This window comes from Bos mutus, chromosome 4 (genome assembly GCF_027580195.1).
Source record: "Bos mutus isolate GX-2022 chromosome 4, NWIPB_WYAK_1.1, whole genome shotgun sequence".
Taxonomy (NCBI): Eukaryota; Metazoa; Chordata; class Mammalia; order Artiodactyla; family Bovidae; genus Bos; species Bos mutus.
The window spans coordinates 54382189-54398754 of NC_091620.1; the positions used below are offsets into that span (position 1 = coordinate 54382189).

The 16566-nt window shown below is 41.6% G+C and overlaps 1 protein-coding gene across 6 annotated transcripts in view; it reads right to left on the reverse strand.

Annotated features, from left to right (window-relative positions):
• PDE1C (phosphodiesterase 1C) overlaps positions 1–16566 on the reverse strand; it is a 539682-nt gene that overhangs the window by 23145 nt on the left and 499971 nt on the right. The window contains exon 18 of one of the 6 annotated variants that reach the window (XM_070369503.1): positions 9219–16522. The exons of the other annotated variants lie outside the window; for them this stretch is intronic. Coding sequence (XP_070225604.1) covers positions 16509–16522 — 14 coding nt within the window. The 3' untranslated portion in view covers positions 9219–16508. Of the gene's footprint in view, positions 1–9218; positions 16523–16566 lie in introns of those variants that run through there. 6 annotated transcript variants of the gene reach the window in all.

Here is a 16566-nt window from a genome sequence, read left to right on the forward strand (position 1 = left end):
AGGAAGGAGAGAGCAAAACAAATAGAAGGATGAATTATTCTTCAAAAGAATATTTGCATGTGTGTGTGCATTTTTGTGTGTGTATATATATATATAAAACTATATATACACGTACATACACATATATATTATTTTATACATAAAGATACGCACACAAAACTCACATACACATTTATACCTAAATACATACATATTTTATCCATAAATGCAAATATTATTTGATTTTTCATTCCTTTACTTGGCCTTCCAGAAGGGGGCAAAGATGCCTGGAGGCCAGAATCCAGCATCATGGCATATACCTGGAGTCTGAGCTGGCAGAAATGCAGACAGAATTCTTAGGCAGAGGAGAGTCATGATTCAATGTCAAGGTATTTCTTTAACAAGTTTCCTGAACCTATGCAAACTTTCCATAAAGTCTACTTTCCATGCACAGGCCTGGTGTGAGTGGAGGTTGTGTTAGTTTGAGTGAATACAGTCATGGGTAAAGATAACTAGAGAACATACTGACTAATCTTGAAATCAGGGGAAGCAGGAACTTGGGGACAGGGTGAGGAGTAAGATTTCACTACCCTAGGATGCCTGGTAAGATGTGAAGATGTACATGAGGGATGGTGTTTGAGATTGTTTCATTTTAGTCTTAAAGAACAGGGTACTACCCTTGACATTCTGTGTTACAGTTAATTATTATGATTATGATCAGCAGCAGTAGTAGTGTTAACAGTGTTAGTAGTGATAATAGTAAAAATAGAAAACACAACGTTAATCCAAACACTTCAGACCCACAAAAGCTGTTAATTTGCATGAGGTGAGAGACGTGACATCCGGCAGAACTTTAGGTCTTCATTTTTCAGGTTTCATAGATGCCCTGATGTCAGAGTTGGGTGATTTTTTATAAATACGGCTGCTAGGGTCCTTCCTTTCTTGAACTCATTGAAAGGAAACCTCAAGAGAATGGAGCCACTTGTTTGCAGGCCAACAGGTTCTCTAGGTGAGTCTAATGATCATCCATCAAATGGGGTGCTCAAACACGTGAGGTAAATAGATTTACCCAAAGTGGTATGTGGGGTCCAGGGTAGGGCAGCCTCACTGCACAACTCCAGGCAGCACCGCTCACACTGTAGCCTGTGTGACGAATAGTGGAACAGCCCTGATCAAGGGCGCTACCGGGATGCAGATCCACAGCCATTCCTGACCCACCAGGAACAACCTGTGTCCCACTGGACCCGCCTCCACTGTGGGGAAGCCAATGACTCAAAGTGTTGAGACCTCTACTCACGGGATGCTTTACTTGTCTCACTATCCCTGTCAGATAGGGTTTCTCAACAGATGCACAGGGATATTTAGTTATGTCACTCTTCATCGTGAAGGCTGTCCTGTGCAGAGCAGTATGTTTAGGAGAATCCCCAGCTTCTATCGCTGAGTGTGAGCAGCACCTCCCCGTTGTAATAATCAAAAACATCCTCCAGAACCTGACAAATGTCCTCTAGGAACAAAACTGCCCTCAGTGAAGAACCACTGCTTTAGGAGGGGAGGCAGGGTTTAGGGTTTTTTACTCAGAGCTGTGATTCACAATTTGGCCACTTGGTCATTAATAGCGGTCACTGACACATATCAGGCAGCCACCATGTGCCAGGCACCGTATTAGTTATGGACAAGTAAATGTACATTAGTTGTAGTTGTCTTTCCTGACACTAATTCTCTGATGATAAAATGATTCCTCATTTATGGAGTTTTGGAAACAAAGCCTGTGCAAGTAATTTGCACAAAGTTACTGAATGTTGAGGGACAAAATTTAAGCCAAGATCCTTCAGAGTTGAAACGGAGAAAACTTCTCTCCATGTCTCTTGCTATTTCTTAAAAAATCCATTACCCAGGTTTCCTTCAAGTGCTGAATTCCTAAATTTGCCTACATGTGGAGAAGGCAATGGCACCCCACTCCAGTACTCTTGCCTGGAAAATCCCATGGATGGAGGAGCCTGGTGGGCTGCAGTCCATGGGGTCGCTAGGAGTTGGACACTACTGAGCGACTTCACTTTCACTTTTCACTTTCATGCATTGGAGAAGGAAATGGCAACCCACTCCAGTGTTCTTGCCTGGAGAATCCCAGGGACGGGGGAGCCTGGTGGCTGCCATCTATGGGGTCGCACAGAGTCGGACACGACTGAAGTGACTTAGCAGTAGCAAGAACAACCTGGGATCATTATTTTAACAAAAAAGAGAAACAAAACCAGGCTCCCTGGCCTGGCTGAACACTACTGGGTCAGCATTTCTCGGGGGAGCCTGAATGTATCACAAGTGTTCCAGTGATTGTCTGCCCTCCGATAGATGAGGATGAGAGGCTTGTGGAAGCTTGCTGATGGGAAGGACTGGCTGTGGGGAAAACCAGGCCTTGTTCTGGTGGGCATGGCCTGCTCAGTAAATCTTTAATCCAATTTTCTGCTGGTGGGCGGGGCTGTATTTCCACCCTGTAGTTTAGCCTGTGACCATTATATCTACTACTGTGGGCAGGAATCCCTTAGAAGAAGTGGAGTAGCCATCATGTCAACAAAAGAGTCTGAAATGCGGTACTTGGATGCAATCTTAAAAACAACAGAATGATCTCTGTTCATTTCCAAGGCAAACCATTCCAAAGCACAGTAATCCAAACCTATGCCCCAACCAGTAACGCTGAAGAAGCTCAAGTTGAACGGTTCTATGAAGATCTACAAGACCCTTTAGAATTAACACCGAAAAAAGATGTTCTATTCATTATAGGGGACTGGAATGCAAAAGTGGGAAGTCAAGAAACACCTGGGGTAACAGGCAAATTTGGCCTTGGAATATGGAATGAAGCAGGGCAAAGGCTAATAGCGTTTTGCCAAGAGAATGCACTGGTCATAGCAAACACCCTCTTCCAACAACACAAGAGAAGACTCTACACATGGACATCACCAGATGGTCAACACCGAAATCAGATTGATTCTATTCTTTGCAGCCAAAGATGGAGAAGCTCTATACAGTCCGCAAAAACAAGACCGGGAGCTGACTATGGCTCAGATCATGAACTCCTTATTGCCAATTCAGACTTAAATTGAAGAAAGCAGGGAAAAACACTAGACCATTCAGGTATGACCTAACAAATCCCTTATGATTATACAGTGGAAGTGAGAAATAGATTTAAGGGACTACATCTGATAAATAGAGTGCTTGATGAACTATGGATAGAGGTTCATGACATTGTACAGGAGACAGGGGTCAAGACCATCCCCATGAAAAAGAAATGCCAAAAAGTAAAATGGCTGTCTGGGGAGGCCTTACAAATAGTTGTGAAAAGAAGAGAAGCGAAAAGCAAAGGAGAAAAGGAAAGATATAAGCATCTGAATGCAGAGTTCCAAAGAATAGCAAGGAGAGATAAGAAAGCCTTCCTCAGCGATCAATGCAAAGAAATAGAGGAAAACAACAGAAGGGGAAAGACTAGAGATCTATTCAAGAAAATTAGAGATACCAAGGGAAATTTTCATGCAAAGGTGGGCTCAATAAAGGACAGAAATGGTATGGACCTAACAGAAGCAGAAGATATTAAGAAGAGGTGGCAAGAATACACAGAACAACTGTACAAAAAAGATCTTCACAACCAAGATAATCACGATGGTGTGATCACTCACCTAGAGTCAGACATCCTGGGATGTGAAGTCAAGTGGGCCTTAGAAAGCATCACTACGAACAAAGCTAGTGGAGGTGATGGAATTCCTGTTGAGCTATTTCAAATCCTAAAAGATGATGCTGTGAAAGTGTTGCACTCAATATGCCAGCAAATTTGGAAAACTCAGCAGTGGCCACAGGACTGGAAAGGTCAGTTTTCATTCCAATCCCAAAGAAAGGCAATGCCAAAAATGCTCAAACTATCACAATTGCACTCATCTCACACACTACTAAAGTAATGCTCAAAATTCTCCAAGCCAGGCTTCAGCAATACGTGAACTGTGAACTTTCAGATGTTCAAGCTGGTTTTAGAAAAGGCAGAGGAACCAGAGATCAAATTGCCAACATCTGCTGGATCATTGAAAAAGCAAGAGAGTTCCAGAAAAATTATCTATTTCTGCTTTATTGACTATGCCAAAACCTTTGACTGTGTGGATCACCATAAACTGTGGAAAATTCTTCAAGAGATGGGAATACCAGACCACCTGAACTGCCTCTTGAGAAACCTATATGCAGGTCAGGAAGCAACAGTTAGAACTGGACATGGAACAACAGACTGGTTCCAAATAGGAAAAGGAGTATGTCAAGGCTGTATATTGTCACCCTGCTTATTTAACTTCTATGCAGAGTACATCATGAGAAATGCTGGGCTGGAAGAAGCACAAGGGAGAAATATCAATAACCTCAGATATGCAGATGACACCACCTTTATGGCAGAAAGTGAAGAGGAACTAAAAAGCCTCTTGATGAAAGTGAAAGGAGAGTGAAAAAGTTGGCTTAAAGCTCAACATTCAGAAAACTAAGATCATGGCATCTGGCCCCATCACTTCATGGGAAATAGATGGGGAGAGTGGAAACAGTGGCTGACTTTATTTTTTTGGACTCCAAAATCACTGCAGATGGTGACTGCAGCCATGAAATTAAAAGACGCTTCCTCCTTGGAAGGAAAGTTATGACCAACCTAGATAGCATATTCAAAAGCAGAGACATTACTTTGCCAACAAAGGTTTGTCTAGTCAAGGCTATGGTTTTTCCTGTGGTCATGTATGGATGTGAGAGTTGGACTGTGAAGAAACCTGAGTGCCAGAGAATTGACTTTTGAACTGTGGTTTTGGATAAAGCTCTTGAAAGTCCCTTTTACTGCAAGAAGATCCAACCTGTCCATTCTAAAGGAGATCTGTCCTGGGTGTTCATTGGAAGGACTGATGCTAAAGCTGAAACTCCAATACTTTGGCCACCTCATGCGAAGAGTTGACTCATTGGAAAAGACTCTGATGCTGGGAGGGATTGGGGCAGGAGGAGAAGGGGACAACAGAGGATGAGATGTCTGGATGGCATCACCGACTTGATGGACATGAGTTTGAGTGAACTCCAGGAGTTGGTGATGGAGAGGGAGGCCTGGCGTGCTGCTATTCATAGGGTCACAAAGAGTCAGACACGACTAAGCGACTGAACTGAATTGAGGGATAATGGTAGTAATGGTGACCTCCTTTAAAAGGACTTATGCAAAAACACCAGGCCTCCCAGTCCTCCCAGGACTGTGGTAGTCAATGCCCCTGACCCCACAGCAGGCCACTATTGATCCAATATCGATCCACACCTCCACCAGAGACTCCCATGCGTACACAGGCAAGTCTGCCTCAGTCTCTTGTGGGGTCGCTGCTCCTTTCTCCTGGGTCCTGGTGCACACAAGGTTTTCTTTGTGCCCTTCAAGAGTCTCTGCTTCCCCAGGCCTGTGGAAATTCTGTAATCAAATCCTGCTGACCTTCAAAGTCAGATTCCCTAGGGATATTCAGTCCCTTGCTGGATCCCCAGGTTGGGAAGTCTGCTGTGGAGCCTAGAACTTTCACAGCAGCGTGAGAACTTCTTTGGTATAACTGTTCTCCAGTTTGTCAGTCGCCTGCCTGATGACTATAGTGGGGCTAATGACGACCTCCTTCAAGAGGACTTAAGCCACACCCTGCACCTCCCTGGACTGTTGTCGATAGAGCCTCTGTCCATGCAGGAGGCCGATGCTGACTCATGCCTCTGCAGGAGACCCTCAGACGCCCAAAGGCAGGTCTGGCTCAGTCTCTTTTGGGGGTCACTGCTCTCTTCCCTCAGTCCTGATGCACACAAGGTTTTCTTTGTGCCCTCCAAGTGTCACAATATGAAAAGGCAAAAGAACCCGGGATCATTATTTTAACAAAAAGGAGGAAAAAAAACAGATTCCCTGGCCTGGGCAAGCACTACTGAGTCAGCATTTCTGGAGGAGCCTGAATGTGTCACAAGTGTTTCAGCTGATTCTGATGTTTCAGGGAGGCTTGGGAAACCTTGTGTGACAGAAATTCCCTTCTTTTCTTCTAACTGCTGGAAAACATGGCACTGATTTCCACAGATATGCTCATGAGGCTGACTGGTCAAATGTGCTGTGACCTAAATGAGCACTTAAGAGCCAGCAAAGCACCGAATGATGACAAGCTTTCAATGGTGTTAATTATAGCCACATTGCTATTGCCGGGTTATTTCATAGAAGTGCTTGGCATAATTAAAAAATCACCTATTAGGGTACTCCCAAAGTCTGAAGCTTGATGGCTTTTTCTTGGGGCAGTTTTTCATTCTCTTGATGTCTCCTTTGCAGACAGTGAATGAAACAGGAAACCCTGGGGGCCATGGTCAGTGGAAAAGCAGAGCTCCGAGCCCTCTGGCTATTTTCTGTGCATGCCTCATGAAATGCCCAATATATCAGGAAAGGGGAGAAACCATGCACACCTCTCCTAATCATGAATCGTAAACAGGTGGCAGGCAGAGACGTGTAAAATAAACCTGTTGGTGATTTCTCCGGACCATCAGGTGGCCGCATGGACCACTGGGGGTGGTTAGGCTCTGAGTCAGTCTCCCATAGGCTCCCTGTTAATTCAGATTGTGTCCCTGAAATTATTTTCCACCCAGAAGCCCCCAAATTACGTATCACTTTACTCCAAGTTCCATTTGTGGGAATAATATTCACTTACTAAATAATTACTCACTTATGTTTCACTTACTAAAACCCTCCACCCCTTCCTTGCTCCCATTCCCAGGGAAAACATCAGAAACTGAGCTGGGAGACCCACCCACTTCTGGATCAGCTTCCAAACTGTCCACCAACCTTCCAAGCTGGCAGATGCATAGACGTCGCTCTGGGATTTATCGTAGACATCTACCTGGGATGCTGCTCCACAAGTGACTCAGAATTCACTCTGTGGGTGCTTTTCAAACCTGGCTCCAGATTAGGATGGCCTGGGAGTTTTACAGAAAATATGCTGATCCCTGGGCCCTCCTGCTAGGAATGATATTTCAATGATCTCTGGTGGGGCGCTGGGGAGTCTGTTCCACAGCCTTGAGTGAGAAGCAGCACCCCCAGTGAACACCTATGAAGACATTTCTTTCAGCCGTTGGGGGAGGCACTTTCTACTAAGCAATGGGTGTGCTTTGTCTTAATGGATGATATGAATCTTCTAAATGGTTTCTTTTCATTTTCATTTCGGTTTCCAGGAAACTCAGATCCAATTTACGACCTAATGCTGGGAACTGGGGAGGCCCGTTTAGCCTGCATGACTGTCTACTAATGTTCTTTCCCTGGCTAGCTCTCTCTACACAAGCTCGACTTCCTGCCTCTGGTTTTATTCTGCATTCTTCATTTAAAAAAAATGGTTAAATTTATGTGATTTTAGAATTCCGAAATATTTTATAAATGAGGTAAGGAACATAAAAACACAAGTAACTACATCAGTTCTGACAATGTGCTAAATTCCATTTTCCTCATCTATAAAAATTTAAAAACACTGATTTGGGACATAACTGTGAGGACCAAGTGAAAGTACTCAGCAAACTGTGACATGCAATGGAGTGTTTGTCATTAGTTTATATTCAAAAGAAAATGTGCGTGTGTGTGTGTGTGCAGGCAAGTAACGCAGCTAATATGTCCTCTGAGCAAGAGAAGCACTTTAAGGTCATACATTACACTGTCCTTTAGCAAAAGCATGTGAATGTTCAAGAAGTAAACAGCCCAATCAGTCAGCTCGGGGCAGAAATGTCATCACTGCAGCCTGTGTGACTGGAAGTATCTTTTGACAAACAAATAGCTTTCAGATATTTCAAATTAATGTCCTTGGTTGGTTTAGCTAAAGGGCAATGAATCCAATTCATCAGGAGTCTGGAGAAAAGGACAGTGATGGAAGTGACAGCTGAGGCTGCCTGTCTAGGGGCAAAGATACACACCTAAGACTCAGGATGTGAGGTTAGCACTCAATCCAATGATTGGCAGCCTGACCTCAAATAATTTCCCTTCTGCAAAGTAGGATTAGCACAACCAGGTCCAAGCCTGCTGGGAAAGGGTGATTTAAGAGCCCCTGGGACCCAGCATCATCGTTTGTCATATAACAAAGCCACTACAACACAAGGGGTCCCAAGATGAGGTGGATGTTGGGGGATTAAAGTAGGAAAAGTGTCTGTCAGCCCACTCTCTTTCTTTTAGCATATCACAGTGTCTGACTTAGGATACACTCAACCTCTGACAGCCATTGCTGAGAACATCCACCAACATTCTCTCCATGTTCCATTTGGGGTGGGAGGTGGCAGAGATCAACAAGCCAGAATGAATGGTCATCTTCTCTGCAGCCTTGACAAAATGGCCTCAAAAGAAGTCCACGTTCTGCTTAGGCCTGTGGAATCTCTGAAAGTTTGGAGGGCTCCAAACTCACCTCCTGTACTTTCCTAAGAGTTGTTTTCCAATAGTGGATAATTTAGAGCAGCATAGTCGGAATGTCTGATAACACTTCTCCTCCACAATACAACCAGCATGAATACCATGTTTGCTTTTGGGGGACTTGATCTCTGTTCATCACAAAGAACAATGATCAAAAACACAAGAGCTATTCAGCTATCGAATATTATATGCTATTTTGATATAGCTGTTTTAATATTTAACTATGACTTGGGATTGGGCATATGAATAAGCAGTCTGAAATAAAGGTCCATGACCTTTGACCCAGTATTCTAAGAATTTTTTCAATGGAGGTATTCGGAAATGTGACAAAGCCCTAGGTACAAAGAGCCCTGTTGCTGTTATTTACAACTGCAGAAAATAAAAGCATGTAACTTAACTGTCCAACAGCAGAGAGGTAGTTAAGTACACTATGCTACAGCCACAAAATGAAAACTTTCATCACAACTGAAATTACATTAATAAAGAATTTTTTAAAAAGGGGATAATGCTTACAATCCAATGTTAAGGGAATAAATCAATAAAAAATTAAATAAAATACACTGTATGGCCTCAACTGTGTAAACACATATAGCAAAAGACCATGAAGAAATAGAGTAAAGAACTGACAATAATTGTTGCATGGGGTATTACAGTGATTTTATTATACTTCTCTATATTTTTCAACATAAATTTTTTTTTTTGCTTTCAGAAAAAAGAAATAAAAAAGAAATGTGTTTTAATGCATGACAAACACATCTACTTAGGAGGAACACCACAGCCTCTTTAGTCAGAGTAACAACCCAGTGGAGCTACTGCACAGGAACAACATACAGAGGTGGCCCAGACAAGGGTGTAGTGATTGTCTACTACGACCATCACCACTAAGGGGTGCCTCTTAGGGGCTGGTTTGAAGGAGACAGGCTGGACACCATTCATGTATACATGCTCACAAACAGGAGTAATGACTATTCACTAGTCAGACTCCTTATGTTTGTTGCTGGAGAGCAAGAAAATATTGTCAGGTAGCCTTTTAAAGAGAAGGAGAAGGAAAAAAAAATGTTTATAGAGTTCGAAAACTAGCATTGTAGGAGTGTAAAACCATATCATGGTACCCAGAAGAAAATCAAACATATGAAAGCCAGTCTAATTCCTGGAACACTGACATTTCTTATGCCTCCAAGGAGCTTCTGATAGTCCATCCACTCATTTCTCAAAAAGATTATATGAGACGTGATACACCGTGTATATCTTCAGTGTGCAGGCAAAAGCACTTGGGACCTGGGTACTGCGTGGCATTTGGAGGAATACAAAAGAGACAGATGGCTGAGTGAGTCTGGACAGTCCCATATCTGGGACAGAACATGGACAGCAATGAAAAATATTAAAATGAACATACACAGCCTTTGCATTTTTCAAATTCCAATAGAGAGGTTAACTCATTATTTTTATTTGGTAATCAGAACATACAAGTACTTATTCAATACTAGATACTGGGGGAAAATTATACATCGAGGGACTGTCAGCCTTCATCTGTGCAGTAAAGATTTACAATAAACACATAATTTATTGAGAGCAGTTTAGCATATTCTTTTACATGAATCCTTGTGATTTATTTTTGCATTTAGAGATGTAATGCTATGGCGTTTCAATAGTTTCTTTTAGTACAAACGAGCATCATGAGGAACAAAACACTCTTCTTTAGAATGAATGGTCATTCTCTTGCAAATTTCAACCTGCATTTTATCTGCTAGAAACATATTTCACATCACAGAAGTACACTCTATCGCTGTCATAAAACACGAAGTCCATTTCATCATCCTTACTTTTGGAAGGACTTTCTCAGAACATATCCAGAAATGCCTTCCTTATTCCTACAAGGAACTACTTATTCAGCATGATTTGGATTGGGTTCAAGATTTTTATTCTGCTTGCCTCCTTCTTTTGAGTCTTATTAAACATTCCTGATTTTAATCCAGACAACTCCCCCAATATCCAGCCAAACAGTAGCAAAATCTAAGACTGAGGAGATGAGCTGAGTTATCCATTCATACATGGTCAGTGCCCTAATGAAAAAAAGGCCTATAGACCCATGGTGAGGACATAACTTCCTAAGGAGAAAAACTCTGCACAAAAATTGTGCCCTAGACTGAGGGGAGATAGGAAAAGTTGTCTTGTTTAGTCACTCAGTCGTGTCTGACTCTTTCACAACCCCATGGACTGTAGCCTGCCAGGCTCCTCTGTCCATGGGATTCTTCAGGCAAGATTACTGGAGTGGATTGCTATTCCCTTCTCCAGGGGCATCTTCCTGACCCAGAGGTGGAACTTGCATTTCCTGCATTGTATGATTCTTTATCGCTGAGCCACTTTATATTAGCTCAAAGTGAGTCACCTTGGTTTGGGTAATTGATCTCTGATGAGGATTTCCTTTTTCATGCTTCCTTTCCCTAAACTATTCCTTCTTCCCCATCTGCCCCAACCTCATCCTTGGCCCACAACATGTCCTCATGTGGATTACAGTGGAACAAGATAATCTTGTTTTTTCCTTATTTTGTGTTTCCATGTGCTAAAAAGATGCTGCAAGCAGAATGGCTTGCCTGGGCAGAGGCAAAAGAAGGAATTTGCAAAAGGTAGAAAAATGAGAGAAGAAAATAAGAGAAAGGTGAAAGAAAGGGTATGAAAAAGATACAGGGAGGAATCTGGCTGTACGGTGGGCACCAGAGTTGATAAAAACCTAACTGAGCTCTACAAATGAAAACAGCAATTATTTTTAAAAAATTTTTACAGCATATAAAATTGTATAAAAATATCAAAGCAAGAAAAAAAGGAAAATGTGTACAGTTCTATCTCTAGAATCAGTTACTGAACAATACCTATGATTGTAGATTTTTTTTTTACCATAAATCTGTGTATATTGGTATATGACTATATTCTGTACCATCACACATATACCCATTCAAAGACAAGGACAGTAGCATACAAATACCTACTCCAAGATAGATCACCACAGAGAAGCAAAAACTATACAAGAATATGCCTCCAGGGCAATCTATTTAAAAGTTATTCCATAGCCATTGGGTTTCTGTTAGTTCAGAAGCCAGCTCCCATGAAGATACACAGGTGTGGTTCAGGAAACATGACTGAAGCTGACCAGAGCTGACGGCCTCCAAGATGCCACTGATGGGCCTACCACAGCCAGCATTTCATTCCGAGACTGTGAGATCTCCGCAACAGAGACCCTGAGTGAGGGGAAGGGCCCACACACCACCCCCTGCTTCTCCTGGTTCACTGGATATCTACCTAGGCTGGGTTCCAGTTAAGTCAGCCACTGTCTTCCGCTTGAGAACAGAAGCCAGAATAAATGTCAATTCATTTCAAATATGTCTGCCAATATTTTAAAGAAAAAAATGGATGAGGTGGAGGAGCATTAATTAAAATAATCAGGAATTAATAATGTTTAAATTGACATTCATGAATCTTTCAGTCCGGGTTTCCCACTGCACCCAGACTGAAATTGTTCAATGTGAAAACAAGCTATTATTTTTTTTTTTTTTGATGAAACAATTTTAGGTAGGTTTCCTAGAGGAGCACTGAGGCTTTTGCAGATGTCCAATAAAAACATGCAGAAGAATTCTCACTTTTCTAAACCTCCCTGAACCCCAATTCACTTATTAGATAAACCCTGTCTAAGGTTCTATAGGCTTGGTTACCAATTCTAATTCTACTGTCATCTCTGTGCCCACTAGCACTCTTGATGAGAGGAAAACCTTAACAACTGAAATCTGGTCTTGGTGGGTAGTATGTCTTTTGGTTCTCAAAGGGATATTTTATACAAATACAGTGCTGTTCATTACATTTTTTCATTAAGTTCATTTTCTTAAATGATAACGAGGCCTTTAATCGTGGATCACTGTCAATGAATTAAAAATATTGCTTTCCACTTATTCATACAGAGAATCCAATATAATATCATTATTGCAACATTATTTAACATCCAATTTTGCTGTGGCTCAGTACTACGGCGACCATAATATTGGCTGAGCACTGATTCCCCACACTGCACATATACAACCTTCTACTCACTTCAAGAAAGCCTATTTTGTATTTCAAATGTTACAACTTGGATTATAAATAAACCCACTGGTAATGGTGTCATCATCCCTTTTAGAAGAGCATTTTCATATAATCCTGTTTTGGCTTGCTTTTAGGTTTTTCATTTGTTTGCTTTTCTTAAACCCAAAGACCATAAAGAAGTTTTAGTTTTTTTTTTTCCCATGAACTTGGCTCTGATAATTTTCCCTGTACTACTTTCAGTTTCCAGTCCCTTATAAGAAGTTGTGTCACTAGGGTATGTCAGCACACACTTAGAAGATAAGCCTTTAGCAATGCGCCTGACATCTAGAAAACGCTGAGTGAATTTTCAGGCAAATGTGAACTTTGTTTGCACTCACAGGTGGCTAGTGGAATTCAGCTGGACAGTTCGGCATGTGTTTCCTGAAGGCTGCCCGTGTGCCAGGCACTGCGCTGGGCCAGTGCTGCAACTCCTGTCGGGATGTGTGGGGATCATGGAATCAGAATGAAGTTTACTCCCTGAAACCCCCATTATTGGGAAAATAATACTACATACATAGGTTTTAATCTCAGAATCTTCTCTCCTTATGAGAGAAGATTTGGGGCCTTTTTTTCTTTTCTTTTCCTCTTTACTCCATGGGGAATATTATGAAATTATTTCTATCATGAAAGTCTCTGCTCAGAAGTTAAGAATAGAAAAAAATATATTACATATTCTTCCTATTTACCTATCTAAAGAAAAGTGATCCATGACAGAAGTGATATTAAAAAACCAGTATGCTTACTCCTAAAATATGGATTGGTCTCCATAGTTTTATCTGCTCTCTGTCTCACATTCTGTGATAATATTGCTCTCTACTTTTTATTTTTCATACTTATTAGAGGCATCATTTCAGGTGGAGAATATAACGTAATGGTTTTAACTCTGAAAATGGAATGAACGGGTGCACTGCATTGTTTTTTGGCTCTGAGATGTCTAGATATCATTTTATTGTTTAAGCATATCAAGTCCTTAATGTGAACCTGTCCAAAGTCTTGAACAGTTTTTCAAAGCTCCAGGAATGAAATGGACAAAGGAAGAAAATCCACTTGAATTTAATGGGTTAGAAATGAATCTCTTGCCTGCTGCCATAAGCAACTAGGGCTTTAGAAAGGTTGGTGTGAATAAAAGCTGCAACAAAGTCCTGCCTATGGATGGGTCATTATGGCACCAAAACGTACCACATCAACAAAATGTGGCTGTAAAGCTATTTGGTGACATGGGGACCCAAACTCCAGGGGCTAACTCAGGGGCTACATGTCACTTTCCACCCAGGAACACATAGAGCTGGTGGTTTGTCACTGGTTGGAATGTCCCTAGTACTCTCCCCACATACCAATTAATTCTGAACTCAGGTGTGTAAGTCTTTGCTTTTTATGTGACAACAGAGTAAGGTGTCATAATCCATGCAATGGAAAAATGTGCATCCCACATTGCTGCTCAACTTGGAGGGAGCTGTCTGTGTCAAAAGAAGGGAAAAGACCACAGAGAGTGAGCTAGAACTCTGGAAATACTGGTGTTCCAGGCAATACTGTTGGCTTACCAGCTCCAGTATCAATTTATAGCACAGTAATACATTTTTAAATTATAAAAACAGATAATTTTGCTTTTTTACTCAATGTCCCTTCAAAACACTGTTTAAGGATTTAAAAACAAGAGTTACATGGAGCTAATCTTTTATCACACTGAGAGTTCCAAGCAGAGTGATATCTTGAATAAAATTCTCTTCCCACTTTTTTCCAGCTAAATTAATGACTTAAAGCAAATGAAAAACATTTCTGTCTTTATTGGTGCTAGAGAAAATGGCTATATTCCTATTTTATTTTCAAATATTGTTTAGTCTTGTGTGTTAGAGTATAAAAGGAAAGCTGTAGGCATTGTATTTCGACTGGCTGCAAAGCTGTATGTAGAAAAATACAGAATTGAAATGAGGTCAGAGGTTCAAGTTCCAAGGTCAAGAACTGACACGCACTGGTTGTATTTCATGCCTAAGACCATCTCAAACAGCACAGTTTGCAAATCAGTGTCCCGTGCACTGAATGGAGTTCATAGGCGTGTTTTCTTTGGCTAGCACAGTGTTTATACATTTCCGAATTAATTGCCAATATTAAAAAATTTTGGAGAGGGTTTATAGAAAATCTTAGATATCTTGGCCCCTTATTCCTACTTAATCTCTCAGCTGCCAGCCACTGCCCCGGGGGGGCAGCGCACACCCTCCCCATTCCTCACAGCCCCCACTGCCTCTCTGATACCCAGGCCCCTGACTGACTGCCATTTGTCACAATCACTCTGATATTATGGCTTGTTTCACTCATTTACCTGACTTGCCAGGCTTCTGATTTGAATGTGTGATCACTTGACTTACTGTGGTCACTGTTAGGAAAAGAGGAGGAGCAGCAGAAAAACCTGTGTTCTTACCAAGCAAAATGTAAATCTGACCTGAGAACTCTGCTCGAATACCAGTATACCACCGTACTCTGTACCACAGGGTTCTCCAAACCTTTCTGTTGGGGAATGTTTCAGTGAGACAAAAGGCCTTGTAGACTATATATGCAGTCTCCTTCTTTCTGTCTGAATACCAGCATTTTGCCTTCATATTGAGAGGATTTTTTTGAGTGTCTTTGTGCTTTTTTAATGTGGAAATTAAATTTGCAAAGAGGAATACACTTAAGCCTATCATCTAGTTCTCTCTGTTCCTCTCTCTGATCCTCCTCCATCACGAGCATATTCATGGATTTCTCCTTGCTGCTGCTTCTGCTAAGTGGCTTCAGTCGTGTCCGACTCTGTGCGACCCCATAGACGGCAGCCACCAGGCTCCCCCGTCCCTGGGATTCTCCAGGCAAGAACACTGGAGTGGGTTGCCATTTCCTTAGGAAGGCCTCAAAGATTCCTTTGTGAACTACAACCACACTGTAAGGATCAGTTTCATCCAAATCACACCATTTAAATCCACAGAATTACTTGATTTGCACTCCACTGGATCTCATGTGTGACTTGGTTTCAGGGGCTGTATCTTTATTCTCTTTCAGGGCTACATCTAGTATTCTTATTTTTGATTTGTGCTATTAATCATCTCCTACCTTGTGTTTCTAAAGGCTCACTAGAATGAAAAAAAAAAATTACTGAACATATCTCCCTGATACTAATTCCCTTAGTGCTTCCCTGAATAGAAAGAAGAGTGAAGAAGTCAAACCACAGATATTCAAAAGAAGAGAACCAGCCAGGGGTAAAAATTTCAGTAACCACATAGTTATGATACCCAGTGAAAACACTGGCTTTACTACCTGAACAATATGGCCATGAGCTGAAACATTCAGGCTTATATTAACGAATACACATGTAAATTAAGCATCAAATAAAGAAAATCTCCTTTTTTATAAAACAAAAAGAATTTCAAATTACACAAATGGAAAGAAAAGCATGAGAACAATTTCTAAGTCTGAAAGGAAACTGGAGAAAAAAGGGTGCTTCTGACTCAGAAAGTGAGCAACCAGAGACTGAAATTATAGTTTTATCTGTGATGAAGGCCAGCTTGGCTGCATCCACCATCAGTAACCAGTGCAAAAATAACAATATATCAAGAAATACAGTTGCAATTCCTGTGTGGTGGCTTTCTCAGGCCTCTCCCAGCATTTCCAGGATGTCCACTCCCACCAGGCCAGACAGGTGCCTTGAAAGCCAGGGCATTAGCAAAGAATTCTGAGGAAATCCCTTCATGTTTCTGTTTGTACAAAAATCAGAATTGTGTTGGTTGCTTGGGCTGTGCAGGGGAAGGGGTGTTCCCCCAGAGTTCTAAGACCTCAAACCGGCTCCCAGGAAGTCATCTCCTAGAAGGAGATGGCATGAGAGAAGGCCAAGTGCAGGGGGACTTGTTTCTGAAAGTTGTACAACTTCCCCATATATGGGTCTTTGTGGAAGGAGAAGAGAATGAAGAAGCTCAGCTAAAATGATGCAAGACACTGGCAGCCTCTCTTATTGTCTATGAGGTGTGTTTTACTCTTCTGAATCTGAAAAAAAGAAAAAGAAAAAGAAAAGTGTCAATGCTGCCTTT